The sequence below is a fragment of the Pinus tabuliformis genome, chromosome 5_2, assembly GCF_031772625.1.
Source record: "Pinus tabuliformis cultivar Carrire ecotype Pingquan chromosome 5_2, CPIR1, whole genome shotgun sequence".
NCBI classification, from domain to species: domain Eukaryota; kingdom Viridiplantae; phylum Streptophyta; class Pinopsida; order Pinales; family Pinaceae; genus Pinus; species Pinus tabuliformis.
In genome coordinates, this window is record NC_142306.1 from 177360457 (window position 1) to 177375250 (window position 14794).

Consider the following 14794-nt stretch of genomic DNA (forward strand, 5'->3'; position numbering starts at 1 on the left):
CTCAGTTGCTCCTGAGGGTCTAGTAACTCTAGATACTCTAACTCTCATGACCTCCTAAAAGCTCTCTCCTCCTCGAACTTCACAGCCAACTTGACAACCACTTTCCTCTGCGCAGGAATATAAATCTGATAAGCTTTCGACCACAAAGATGCCCTTGTCTGCAGTGGGCTCTAGCTTGGTCTTGTTCTCCTTGGGAACATAGGAATATGTAAGGCACCCAAAGATACGAAAGTGCCCAACATAAGGCATCTTCCTAGAAAAAGCCTCCTCAAGAGTCACATTCCCCAAGGCACGATGTGGACTCCTGTTCTACAGTACACAGCAGTGTTGCAAGCCTCTGCCCACAAAAATAAAGATAGCCCTTGATCATGAAGCATGGCTTTGGCAGCCCCTGCAATGGATTTATTCTTCCTCTCTACAACCCCATTCTGCTAGGGGTTGTAAGGAACTGTGAACTCCCTCCTAATGCCTACCTCAGCACAAAAATCAACACACTCACCAAGGGTATACTCCCCTCTATTGTCTGACCTGAGGACCTTGATCTTCCTACCTGTTTGGGTCTCCACAAGAGCTTTGAACTCTTGAAACCACTTGAAGACCTCACTCTTGGTCTTCAAGAAATAAATCCAGGTCTTCCTGGAGTGGTCATCAATGAATAAAACATAGTACTCATAGCCACTCAAGGATACATGAGACATCCGACCACTCACATCGATATGAATCAAGTCAAGGATCTCGATGGCTCTATTGTCACTGCGGGGGAAAAGGGGATCTTGCAAACTTCCCCATGGCACATCCTCTGCATACATCAAGGTGATCATAACTGAAATTTGGCACACCAGTGGTGATCTCCTACAATGTACTCAAGGCACCATGATACATGTGCCCCATCCTGCAGTGCCAAATCTCACACAACTCTGAACTGTTAGATCTGTTGTCGGTCCTATCTCGGGTGCTGCTACTCAATGCCATTAGGGGCTAGAATGAGAACATGTACACCTTGGCATGTCGCACACCAATCTCTCTAGCTGAAGAAGCTGGAGTTCCCCTAGGATATATAAGCACCTGCTCTCTCCTGAACAACACATCATACCATTTGTCCTCAAGTGCTGAGACGGATATCAGGTTCTTCTTCATTCCAGGCACATATAGAACATCAGACATTTTCAAGGGAGGTTTGGGTCCCCACACCGACTGCTCTAACAATGTTGTCATCACCAAGTACTACCTCCATATCAGTATCACCCTCTGAAAGCTCTGAGAAGTACTCTTTGACTCTTGTCATGTGGCAAGAAGGGCCACTGTCAACATACCAAATGCTAGAAGATGCTCTGCTAATAGCAGGGAATACACACTCCCTCTGAACCTATATGGCAAGTGATCCTGCACTAGTGGCCTCACAACCTGTGAACCCAAACTCCCGATCAAAGCCCTCTCAGAAGCTCTCTATCTCTGCAAAAGCTACCATGGGTTTGTCTTTCCCTTTCTTGTTCTTCTTCTCCGGACACATAACAACATAATGTCCAAACTTTTGACAATTCCAACATTTGACTTTGGAATAGTCCTTCTCCTTGTTCTATTGATTGCCTTTACCTTTGCCTTTGTCTCCACTACTGGAAGTTTGCTTCTTTGCTTTGCCCTTCTTGCCTCTTGCTAACAATGCCACATTGTCATCCTCCTCCACCTGTTTGGCTGCCCCAAGATGGTTCTTTCTGATCTCATTTTGAATCCAATCATCCCACAACCTCTCCCAATCAGGAAGGTTTTCCCATGCAACAATGCCATCCACAAAATTCTCCCAAGTCTTGGGAAGACCATTCAAAGCAATCCTCACCAACTCAGTGGGTGCAATGATCTCACCTACGGCTGCCAACTCATCTCTCACTAAAGTGATCTTTGTGAGGTATGTTGTAGCACGGTCAGTCTAGGTCATTTTAATGGCCTTCAGTTTCTCCTTTAGGACCATTTTTTTGTTTTCATTTGAGCTTTGGTAAACACTGGTCAAGGTTGTCCATATCTCATGTGCATAAGTATTTCCTCTCACATAAGGAATGACATGATCTTTGATTCCTTCCAAAATCAATATTTTTGCCTTAGCATTCTTTTTGTTAAACTCGGCCCATTGTACAAGGTCAACAGGTACTACTACTGGGTTCTGTGTGGCATTTACCATAATGCCCCAGACTTTTGCTTCCTCAAAGATGCTCTGAATTCTCTCCTTCCATGCATTGTAGTTGTTCTACCCATCCAACCTGTCTTCCACACTCAAACCCAAAGACATGTTTCACTGTCCTACCAAACTGAAATTTTCAAATTTGTGATAAAGGTTTATGTCTACTGTGTAAAAATCAGTTGCTTGTAATTTTCACTTTGTTGTCCCAAACTGCGCTTTTTAGCCAACCAAGCTCTGATACCCTGAAGAAATTTCAACCCCCACTCCGATTATTAGTTTTCCTTATCACTCCATGCATTTAGTTTTAAATCCAAACATGATAAAAATTCTAAAATCTGGAAATGACAATAATTTTCTAAAAATACAAATTTAGAGATTTCACAACTGCTGAAATTGCAAAAATAACACAGCAAGATTATGACAGCCACACAGAAAATAACACAGTGATTTTTGGTCAATGTGACCTTGGAAAAACCCCCTACAACTCTTGGATAAAACCAGTTTGAGAGCTCTTCTTTATTTCTGAAAATGCTTTTACAGAGAAACTGAAATACACAGTAAAAATTCCAGCAACCACAAACTACAACTTATCTCGATTTTCGTGCTTGAACTCCACCTAGAAAATCGTGTCAATCAGCAAACAGCGAAAACAGAAATTTTTACAGCAATAAAACAACATTAAATATTGTACAACCTGCCCTAAAAAATGTGCCCAAAACTTGTTGTATGGACTGTCTGGATTTCGGCAGTACAACTACCTCAAAATTTGTGCCCAAATATGCCTCGAAATTCGTGCCCTTGTTTTTGTCCCTCTTCCTCGATTTTTGTGTTGTCCCTCTTCCTCATTTTTTGTGTCTTTCTCCTGCTATACGGTTTTGCCTTGGGATGCATGCCAATAAATGTTGCTGCCCAGATTTGCTGAAATGTCTTCTTGCTGCTCTCCTTCACTTCCTCACTGCTCAGAAATTCTCCTTGCTTTCTCTTCTCTTTCTCTCAAATGCTCATGAAAGAATGAATTGATCTTTTCCTCTTCTCTTCTCTTCTCCTTTTATTCTCTAAATGACCTTTTGGGTTACCCTAAGATCTAATGGCTGAGATTCATTTAGATCTAGAGATGAGAATAAATGTACATTTAATTCTCACTTTCTATTTTTTAACTCACCCACTTAAATAAAGACCCACTTAGCCTTTTATTTCCATAGTCACTTTTTCACTTTCTAATTCTTCATTGACTTTAATAAAGTCACCTTTAAATTAGAATGTAAGATCTAATGGTTGAGATTCATTTAGATCTAGAGATGAGAATAAATGTACATTTAATTCTCACTTTCTATTTTTTAACTCACCCACTTAAATAAAGACCCACTTAGCCTTTTATTTCCATTGTCACTTTTTCACTTTCTAATTCTTCATTGACTTTAATAAAATCACCTTTAAATTAGAATGTAACTTTACCACTTATGGAAATAGTCACTTTTTCACTTTCTAATTCTTCATTGACTTTAATAAAGTCACCTTTAAATTAGAATGTAACTTTACCACTTATAAAATCACTTTTAAATTAAATTGACTTTACCACTTATAAAATCACTTTAGGAGAAAGGTAAAAAATAAATTTGGACACTTTTCCCTAGGCCAAAGATCAAAGCCTTAGGGAACCACTTGTCCTCTGATACCCAAATTTTAACAAAGAAGATCATACACAATGTGTTGAATCAATAGAAAGCTTTGACACTTGCATTTCCTGTTATTGGTCCTTACCTAGCATGGAAAGTTGGAAATGGCTTGCAGGGTAGGGTTGGGGCTAATGCAATAATGGGCTATGTGAATGGCATTTTTCTTCCAATTGAATTAATAAGGTACTTATAAAAATTAGGTAGGTGTGCATTGCGCTTGATAGGCTTGACATTTGCTATCAAGGTTGGTTGCCAGCGAGAGACTTAGGAATGGCTCGTGATCATATTCACTATTGGGAAAATTTACAAGTTGAGTTGAGAAGAGCACATATCCAGTTAAAGGATAAACTTGATGAGTTGTTATGGTCAAAAAACTCGGCAGGAGGGCATTATATTGTAAAAATTGGGTAATAGAACTTCTCAATGCTTTCAATGTCAGGAGATCAAGTGGTGGTGGGCCAAAACCTGGAAGAACAAAGCTCCACTGAAGACAAAACTACTTATGGCTGTAGTATAAAACTTTTATGTTTTTGCCCTTTGTCGGGCATGTTTTGTCTGAAATCCGACCAAAATTTGTTGGAATGCCAAATTTGAGTTATTAAACCTATACAAACTAAATGCCCAAGGATTTTTCCAGGGCTGTGAATACATTTATGCATTCAAAAATGTATTTCAAACAACAAAAAATAGCAATCTCACCAAGACTTGTATCAACAAATTTCCGCAAAAAAATGGTTCTTACTTGGGAAATGTTTTAGAAGAGGAACAAAGCAGGACTCATTATCTGTTTACTCTATAGGAAGGATGTAGAAAATACTAACTTATTTGTTGATTTCCAATCTATGTCACAAAGTTCACCGAACTTGAACCTTGAGGTTTGAAATTCAGCGAATCTCACTAAAAAAATTCAAGTTCGTTGAGGTTCAGCAATGAAATTCGCCAGCTAATCATATCGCCCATGTTTGGAAGAACAAACAACCTTTTCTTCAACTCATCTGTTGAAAAAACGAAGTGAAAATATTTCCAAATTCATTAATCTACAATATAGCTAGGATAAAACATGTAAAGGAGGGTTGTCTAAAGTAGACGGGAGAAGAAATTGCGCCCAACAAATATGAGGTTCAGTTGATTGATCTTGCTCTATCTGGACACTGATTGCTCACACCCAACATTGAAAAGATGGGTTAAATGATTACATACAAACAACATTCGAAAGCAGAAAACTAACTAATCTTTCAAATAGAACTGATATGCAACGAAGAGATGCCCCAAATCATGGGCGGCACATGATTGCAATTGTGACCAGTGTTCCTTAATTGTGCAACTATTGTTGATTTTTCAAGGAGAAATCTATTGAAAATTGACAGCTATGGGATGAATTTCCTTTAATAGAATTTCATTTCCAACCTTTTTAAAGTGACTTTCTAAAATTTGAAAGTCGTGTCTATCTTTGCAACCATGACTTTCCAGAAATAGTAAATCACCTTCCATCAATTTGTAATCATATATACATGATGGAAAATCACTTAACTTGTCCTTAATCAATCTCAATTGTTTAATGTTTAACTTAATCATCAATATTATTATTATTATTATTATTATTACTATTATTCTCTTCATGATATTATTATTAAAAAGAAATTCAAGTCTCTCAATCATGAGACCCAATCATGTCATATGTAACTCCTCTCAATTAATGTATATGTTACTCTCTCTCTCTTAATGGATTCATTCCTCTCTCTCTTTAATGTTTTTACGCACCTCTTACACTCTCTTACACACTTTAATGACTTATCATAAAAAGATTCTTCTTACACCTCTTTAATGCATAAGTTACACTTCCCTCCTAAATGCATAAGTTACACTCCTCTCCTTTATGGCACAAGTTACACTCCTATTTTGGCATATGTAACTCCTCCTCAAGGCATGGGAGTTACTCCTTCATAAATTCGACCTCTTTGCTCTTCCTATATATTTGTACCTCTCGTCCTCACTTGACACACTTATGCTTGTGAAAGGAGAATTCGAACTTGAGAAAGAGAGAGTTGGAGAGTCTTAGAGTCTTGAAGAGCGAGAGCAAATCTTGGAGAGCCAAAGTGATTCAGTGTTTGCATCAGCTACTGCTATCAGAAATCTTCAGATTTGGGTGAACTTCTTCATTCTCTCATTGTAGTTTGTATCCCTATTGAACAATTGATTTCTAATGGAAGAAAAATCTGGTTGGGTTTTCCCCTTGTGGGTTTTTCCCTGGTCATTGACCTAACTTCTCTGTGTCTCATTAAGTTCTTAGTTGTCTTCCATTGTGCATATGGTTTATATGGTTTATGCTCTATCTACAATTACTTAACTTATTTTGCATCATAAAGAAGTTATGGATTTAAGTGATTGTAACATCATAGAACATTAGAATTTCAACAAAATCTAATCTGATAATTACTTTCAATGATTTCTTAATCAAGTTAGCTTATGTCACATGTATCATTAAGCAATTATTGTTAACATTGGCAACTAGGGCCAAATTCCACCTTGGGACAACTCATATGATGGAGATGATTATTTCATTGGATTCCTCTTTTCGAGAGGTCCAAATTTCTGGGTCAGATTGCAGGTCGAATTTCAGAGTTTCAACACAGCGTTGACCAAGGCTTCATTGACCAAGTTTGACTGCTTTTTTTGGGGCATAATTTATATCTCCTTAGGCCACATTTCTAGGCACAGAAATCGAGGTGTTTGGGACTGTTTAACCAACATTGGATTCAGGTGGGTTTGACCAAGCTGTTTTGGGTTGCATTTGACCTCCTCTTCAGGCCGAGTTTGACCAAGACCGAGCTGCATTGGTGAAGTGTTGTTGTTTTGACCAGCGTTGACTTTCTGGTTAGTGCCGGAATTGACTACAATTGACTGCAAAATTTTACAGGGTTGATTTGACCGTATATTGGGCAAGTGAATTTGGTTATTGTATTCTCTCTCTCTATTGAACTATTGAATAATAAGGAGATTTGATCAAAGGGTTTTCCCCATATTGGGGTTTTTCCTGACATCCACCAAATTTGGTGTCCTCTTGTCTTGGCTTGTTTTCTGCATATGCTTTTATGTTCTATCTGCAATTACTACCAATGTGATTAAGTTAATGTGATTGCTACTGGAAATAATTGGAAATTGTCATTGGGTTGCTAAAGGAACATTGAAGTAAATTGTGCTAAACATAAAACATACCATTGTTATCTAAAATTAACATGGTATCAGAGCTTAGGTGAAGACAAATCCCAAGCAAGAGAGAGGAAAAGCAATCACTAAGGGAAGTTGTTGAACAAGAACTTGAAACTAGTCCCAATGACGACTAAATCTTACTTCAAATCGAAGAACAAGCTTAAGGACAAATCCAACTATCATGCATGGAAGATGCCTCTAGATTTGAGTTTGGAAGAAAATGATGTTACGAACTATGTCAAAGGAAGAGTAATGGAGCCTCCTTCAAATGCATCTGTTGCTACACAAACAAAGTACAAGAAAGGTGAGGTTAAAGCTAAGAAAATTATTGTTGATTCTATTCACAAGCCTTTGGTTGCCTATATTTCTGATTTGGAAACATCTACGGAGATGTATGACAAGTTGGTTGGGATGCTCAAAGTAAATAATGTGAATCAAGTTATTTTTCTCAAGAACAAGTTGCAACTTGAAAGACATCAAGATGGATAGAGGAGAATCCATCCAATCCTCCTTCATGAGGATTACTGAAATCAAAAATGACCTCCTATCTATTGGGGAAGTTATTGGTGACAGAGAGCTCACTCTTATTGCACTTGGAGGCCTTACAAGAGAATGGGATGTGTTTAACACTACCATCCTCGACAATGACAGGATTCCTGGATTTGATGAGCTATGGGATAACTCTAGATGCACTCAAGAAGAAATAAGGATGATGGAAAGAGACAAGCCCTCAAATGGAAACAATCATATTGCCTTCTCCGCTCATGCTAAAAGGAAGAACAATGTTGGTCCAAGAAGACAAGGTCAAGGGTTCAAGTTGGGATTCAAAGAAGGAAGAAAAGGAATATGCTTCAATTCCAACAAGTTTGGCCACTTTGCTAGAGAGTGTCCTCACAAGAAGGATACTCCAAGAGATGATGACAACAATAACAACAACTACAAAGGCAATGGCAATCGAAGGAACAACAGGTTCAACAACAAAGGAAAGAGGAATGCTCCTATTACTCAATATGGAAATGGTCATCCTCCCAAGTCGAGAAACTCTAGGCACTTCACTAGGTATAAGGAGGCCCTTTCAAAATTGGTTGAAAAGAAGACTAATATGGATATTATACTTGGGGATAATGCTACTTATCCCGTGAAAGGAATTGCGACCATTACACTTCACTTAAATCAAGGTCAAACCCTTCACTTACAAGAAGTGGTGTATGTACCTGATCTGAGAAAGAATTTGGTCTCTATTTCTGCAATGGAAGATAAAGGTTTCAAGGTGACAGTTGTTGATGGGAAGGTTCGTGTTTGGCAAAGGAACCCGAAAGATGCATTCACTCTTGGATTTAGGGTTGAAGGTCTCTATCAGGTTGGAGGAAGTCCATTGGGAGAAATATCTTGCGATACTTCTCTATAATCTGAATCATGGCACCGAAGATTTGCTCACCTTCATTACAAAGCCTTACCTGAAGTAAGAAAGATAATCACAGGTATGCCTGAATTCAACTTAGATCGCGAAGGAGTTTGTCAAGGTTGTGTAGTTGGAAAACATACAAGGAGACCATTCCCCTCAAGTGGAAGTCAAACTACTGACATTCTTCAATTGGTCCATTCTGATCTATCAGTGATGTTGCCCGTATCATCTTTGGGAGGATATTTGTACTATGCAATTTTGGTGGATGACTTCTATCGCAAAACATGGATTTATTTTTTAAAGAAGGATGAAGCGTTCAAATGGTTCTGCTCTTTCAAACCCTTGGTCGAGAATCAAACAGGGAAGAAGATCAAAAATTGAGGACCGATAATGGAACCAAATATGAGTCAAATGAATTCAATGGCTATTGTAGAGAAGTTGGCATTAAGAGGGAGACCACTACTAGATATACTCCTAAACAAAATGGTGTTGTCGAAAGGAAGAATCAAACTATCATAGAAGCCACCCGTGCATGCTTCATGACCAAGGTCTACCAAAGTTCTTATGGGGAGAAGCCCCCAACACCGATGTGTATGTTCAAAATAGATGTCTGCATCAAGCATTGGTCTTCAAGACACCCGAAGAAATTTTCACCAGTAAAAAACCTGATGTTTCTCATTTTAGAATTTTTGGTTGTCCAGTATATTTTCATGTGCCAAAAGTGAAAAGAAACAAGCTAGAGGCATCTGGGAAGAAAGCAATGCTTGTGGGCTACAATGAAACTTTGAAGACATATAGAATCTATGTGCCTGGTCGAAGAGAAGTAAAAATAAGTCATGATGTCACTTTCGATGAAGATTTTGCCCTTAAGAAAGTCTGAGATCTTCCTATCCCTAGGAAAGACAATGATGATAATGCGGGAAAGCAAAATGAATCTCCAACGGATGATCCAATGTCCGATAGATCCCATTGATCCACCTCCTAGTGAGCCCTCTACTTCAAGAAAAGAACCTTTGTGGCTCAAAGATACTCTTGAAAATGCCGAGAGACATGTTGTACCAAGGGGAACATTTCATGAAAGCAAGAAGTCGAACAGGTACCAAGGGTACTTAGCACGAGGAATATGAATCGATCATGGCTGAAACATGCAAAATGAAGTTCGCTCTTACGTCTAGAAAACCTTGGTGTCCAATTTGGCTCTTACCACTGGGCTGGTCTTCTTTTACCGTTGGTCAGTTCACTTTGGAGGAGATTTTTATGATCTGGTTTCTAAAATTAGGCAAAGATCTTCTGCTGTAATAAGTTGCAATTTCATGAGCTGTTGTTACTGAAGTTTTAATTGTGGAAGACTGTAAAATGTCAGTTTCTCAAGATTAAAACTTTGATATTTCGTAAAAGTTAAGCTAGTTGATATAACCTGGTTCGCTGGTATACATATGTGATGACTATCTGAGCGTTAATTTTTGTTCTATACTGGAATAAAATATGGGTATTTTTTCCTCGGAAGAAAAAGGTATTGTGTTGCTCCTTTCTTTTTAAGTCTTTAACCACCCAGAAACAGCTATTTAGTATAAATGAATCACAGTGATCCCCAGATGTTCTAAGCGAGCAAATGTGCATCTCAGATGCCCCGCGAAAAAGAAAGAGGACAAAACATGAACAACTTATTAAATCTCATCCAAGTTAAAGCAGTTTTCAATTTATCCAGAATCGTAAGATTGTCATCAATAAGGCTCTATTTGAGTACTTACCTTCAAATTCGTTTCTGAATCTAGAAGAGGTACTGGATCCTTTGTGATGGGTAAATCTTTCACACTATTTAAGAAGTACTCCTCCCATGGCGCAAGTAACAAAATACCCTGTCCCTCCTTACCCTTGCGTCCAGTTCTGCCAAGTCGGTGTATGTACTGTTGTCGGTCAGAAGGTATTCCCATCTGCAGGAATATGAGCAAATTGTAATTCCAATGGTTCAGTGAATCAGATTTATACTAATATCTAGATTCTTACAAGGATGTTTAAACTCAGTAAAGAGCTCAAGTAGTTAACAATTTTTAATCACATAAACCAAAAGCAGGCATTTAATTGTCTTCGAGTCATCCATGAAATTAAATGAAATTGTTAAGCTCACATGGAACATTTGAGGACTAAAATCGAGACAACAAACAACTAAGCAAGCATATACAAAAAATCTCACATTCTCTAAAGTCATCCATGTCAATGGAAATAGAAAACCATTGCATGAACCCATAAACTTTTTATCCAAAGTACAATCATTTCATATATCATAAATTGGAAAAATTACGCATAACCATAGCTGCACAGACTTTTCCATAGAGCAAATTGTTAAACAGAATGAAATACCCAAGGACGAAGGTTACTAAAGAACTACTAAACGTATATTAAAAGTTTTGGGGACAGGAAATGGAGGACATGGGGATGGCTGGAAGGTTGGACGGTATGCCAAATTTCAAAGAGGACATAAAGAATATTTAAAATTTTGAATATTAAATTATTAAAAAATTGAAAACAGAGATTCCAGTGCAGAGGACAATGATACAACTCAATAAAAGTAGCAATTGTTAATCAATAAGTCCGAAGGACTTTGTTGGCATAAATATTAAACCTCTCAATAAGTCAAAAATTGTAGCAATTGTTTAAGAGAAGTTCAGTAGCAATTGTTAAACAGAAAGTCCAAAAGAACATGTTCACATAGCTACTAAAAACCCCCAGTAAGTCCAAGATTCAAGAGACCTTGTATGTGTAGATATTAACCCCTCGGCCCCCTCCCCCCCAATTACAAAAGATGTTACATAGTATACCAGCACACACTACATAGATAATATGTCATGATATGAATCTTGAATCAGTGAATGAATATTATTCTCAGAGACCAGTGCCGCATATTGTTTGGAAAGGGAGCTTCAAGAAATGTCTAGACGACGTTGCAGAAGTCTCCCACATCTTCAGGGACATCCTTAGCAAGGATGTGGAGGGAAGTATTATTCTCTCACGCACACACAAGCATGCTACACAGAGGAGGGAGAGACAAATACATTTGTGGCTTAATGCTACCATTTCTTACCACCAATATGAGAAAGGAGGGAAGAAGATTTTATAGTCACAGAAACATGAGGGAAGGAAAGGCTGGGAAAATGAAAATGATCTCTCTGCAACAAATCAACCATTATGTTAGTTTGGGAGGCCACTACTTCCATGGACACTCCAATTAGCAGAAGGATCATGATATATTGGATTAGCAGGCCAGTTCTCACAAACAATGCGGGATAAGGGGAAGGATATTTTATAGTTGCAGTAACCAATGTTGCGAACATCGGCATCAGGAAAAAAGCGGCGAAGATCCGGGGAAAGGAAAAAAAAACGTAAAAAAAAGGGAAAAAATCAGTCAAATTTGGCAAAACATCAGCAAAATTTTAAAAATACAAAAATATTCATTTTTTTCAACTTTTTTAGCATCTAAAGCATCCACAACATAAAATAAGATGCATTGACACATAAATATGGAAAGAAACTAATATATAAGATGTGTAATATGTCTAATGTTACATCACAAACAACAGTGAATAATGTCTTGAATATTCCTGACTCAGCCTCAAAATATCAACAAAAAATATAATAAATGTATCTCATATCACAAGCCATATACAATGAAATGAACCACTAAGTAAGTTCTAACTTCTAACTAATGATTTTATCTGCCCCTTTGGGGGAGAACATGTAATAGCTTTTCCTCTAGATGACAAAGGCCCTTGGGCTAGCATTGGACTCTGATGTCCTCTAGAAGAAGTAGGAGGAGGTCATTGAGCACCATGGGTAATTCCTCTCCATAAAGGATTGTAATTAATTTATCCAAGCTTTTGCAGCTTGAAAAAGTTGTTCATAATGTTTTTAGATTGTATGATGTGTGAAACACTGAAATATTTGTGTGTTTGATGTTTTGGGTAATAGAAACCATGTAAGAAAAATCATTACGAGGCAATGCTAGTGGAGGAATGAACAATATTTCACAGAAAATCCAAAAGAATTATGAACAATATTAATACACAATTAGATCTCATACAAACATCCTAAGAATATTAATCAGATTTTCTATTCTCTCTATTATTCTCCCTACAAGTCCAGTGTAGGTGCATAGTTAGATGTATACCCTCCAACTTCTCCTCTCACTTTCACATGTCATTTTCTACAAAGATACTTAAAACTAAAGTACCGTGGAAACAATAAAGGTGAAGAAAAGCCAGAAGTTCATAAACTAATTATATCTCAGATATAATGCCAGATAGATCTAGAATACATTAAATAGCAATATGTACTCCAAAACATAATTCTATTTATCAATGGGTATACATGTTCGGAAGAACCCTTTGGGGTTTTTGTGAATGTGTCCTTGAATTTTAAAATCCTTTTATAAGCTAAGAAGGAACATTACTATGTTGTTAACATACCAAAGAAATTTACCATATAATGCTCTAGGGGTCCCAACCGAGGAATAATTGCACTCTTTACCTTGATGCAACAACCTAAAGGAACCTAGGAGCTATCAAAGTTCAAGAGATAGGATTGCCAATGTTAAAATATTTCTTTGAGAAAAAAATCCAAGAATATAGCTGTACTCTCAACTCTAAATATGAAATCAAAATTAACTCTACCACTTGTGAAAAAATAGAACTATTAGTGAAAGTGGGATCAATTTTAATTGTTAGCATGAAAAAGGCGAACATGGAAAGTTAAAATATTAGATGATGATGGATATATTAACCAAAAAAAAACTTGTAGGTAATTGGATTTGTCTAGCTAGCTTCAAGCATATTCCACATCCTAAAACTAGTTTGCAGATTGTTGGACAATGAAGTACACTTGAAGATTCCATGCCCCAAGATATGTCAGAGCATTCTCGCACTTACAAAGTTCTAGATTTCATCAGGGCTTCTAAGCCCCTTTCCTTCTCTCTTTCTTCATATAGTCCTCAGATTTCGCAACCCTACAGGGATATTGTATAAATGTCACTAGCATTATGAATAAAGCTATGTAACAGACCTAAGATGTTGAGACTCGATCAGCAAGCGAGTACACCTTGGGAGTGTTTTTTTACTTGGTTGATTATTCCCACTTCTTCACAGCGAATAATTTTCTAGGTTTCTTCACTCGCTGCATACCCCAAAGTCGGGTTGACGATTTGAAGATCATGCCTTAAGTCCATCCTAGTGTCTACGGTCAATGTATATTACCATGCTAAGTCATCTCTAAAATTTCGTAGAATTTGACTTGGTCTAAGTAGGAATTTTTAATAATTAAAAATTCCCGCAAAACGGGATTTTTTAATTAATTTTTGTGTAATGATGTAAATAAATGGTCTTGGAAAATGTCTGGGGCGTGTGACTACTTGAAATTCATCTTCAGAGGCCCAACATTATCCTAAGATCCGCTTTGGGGGTCAAAAAACGACTTATGGTCCCTCAAAAGCCGATTTTCCTAATGTTAATAGCAAAAATGAGAAAATATTCAATAAATTCAGTGATTGGAAAATTTTATAAAATTTTCCAAAGTCAAACAAGTGACAAGGTAAATTTGGTGAAAGTCAAAGACGATGTGGCAGCCACGTAGGGCCCACCACATGAGGCCCAACTCAAGTCAACTTCAAAATGCCAAGTAAATCAAGTCAAAGAGGGACTACGTTGAAGTTTGGAGACACCACGAATTGGTGAAAAGTGGATTTGATTCAATATAATTTAAAGTTAAAAGGTAATATGAGTGGGGGATGGACCCCACTCAATCTCCATCGTATATGCATGGCCAGCCACAAAGTTAATATGCATGCAAGTCATGAATGGTCAATGCAGCAATAAGGAAATACGTCGCCAGCAGAAATCAGCACATGGTTTAAAGTTGTTTGATAGGATTTGAGGAAATCTTGGAATGTGTCTCCACCAATCCTCACACAAATCCACACCTGTACGCAGCACATGTCTGGCAGTCACCACAGTAGTTACACACAGCCAGTTTTGATGCCTACGCACAACAGTTGATAGTAGAAGATCATATGTGGATTTTGAATGATTTTTAGCTCAGATTTTGTGGGATTTTTATCCCCTCCAACCTCACTTATTTCACACTTGGAAGTACAGCTACTAGAGTGAAGTAATATGCTGCCACTAGAGAAGAATCAGCGTTGATTCTCAAGGAAGAATACACAGGCCAGCAAGTGAACTTGTGATCTTTGGGATCTCATTCATCTACAACTATCTATTGACGCTTGGAAGAGCTTGGCCAGCTTTGGGATTATCATTTTTTGCCGCTTGTTGATGCATTTTT

The 14794-nt window shown here is 37.7% G+C and overlaps 1 protein-coding gene across 1 annotated transcript in view; it reads right to left on the reverse strand.

The window, feature by feature from the left end:
* Nucleotides 1–14794, reverse strand: part of LOC149158115 (DEAD-box ATP-dependent RNA helicase 31-like) — a 112749-nt gene that overhangs the window by 19484 nt on the left and 78471 nt on the right. Inside the window, exon 10 of the mRNA XM_089433884.1 lies at nucleotides 10216–10398. Coding sequence (XP_089290010.1) covers nucleotides 10216–10398 — 183 coding nt within the window. The remainder of the gene's footprint in view (nucleotides 1–10215; nucleotides 10399–14794) is intronic.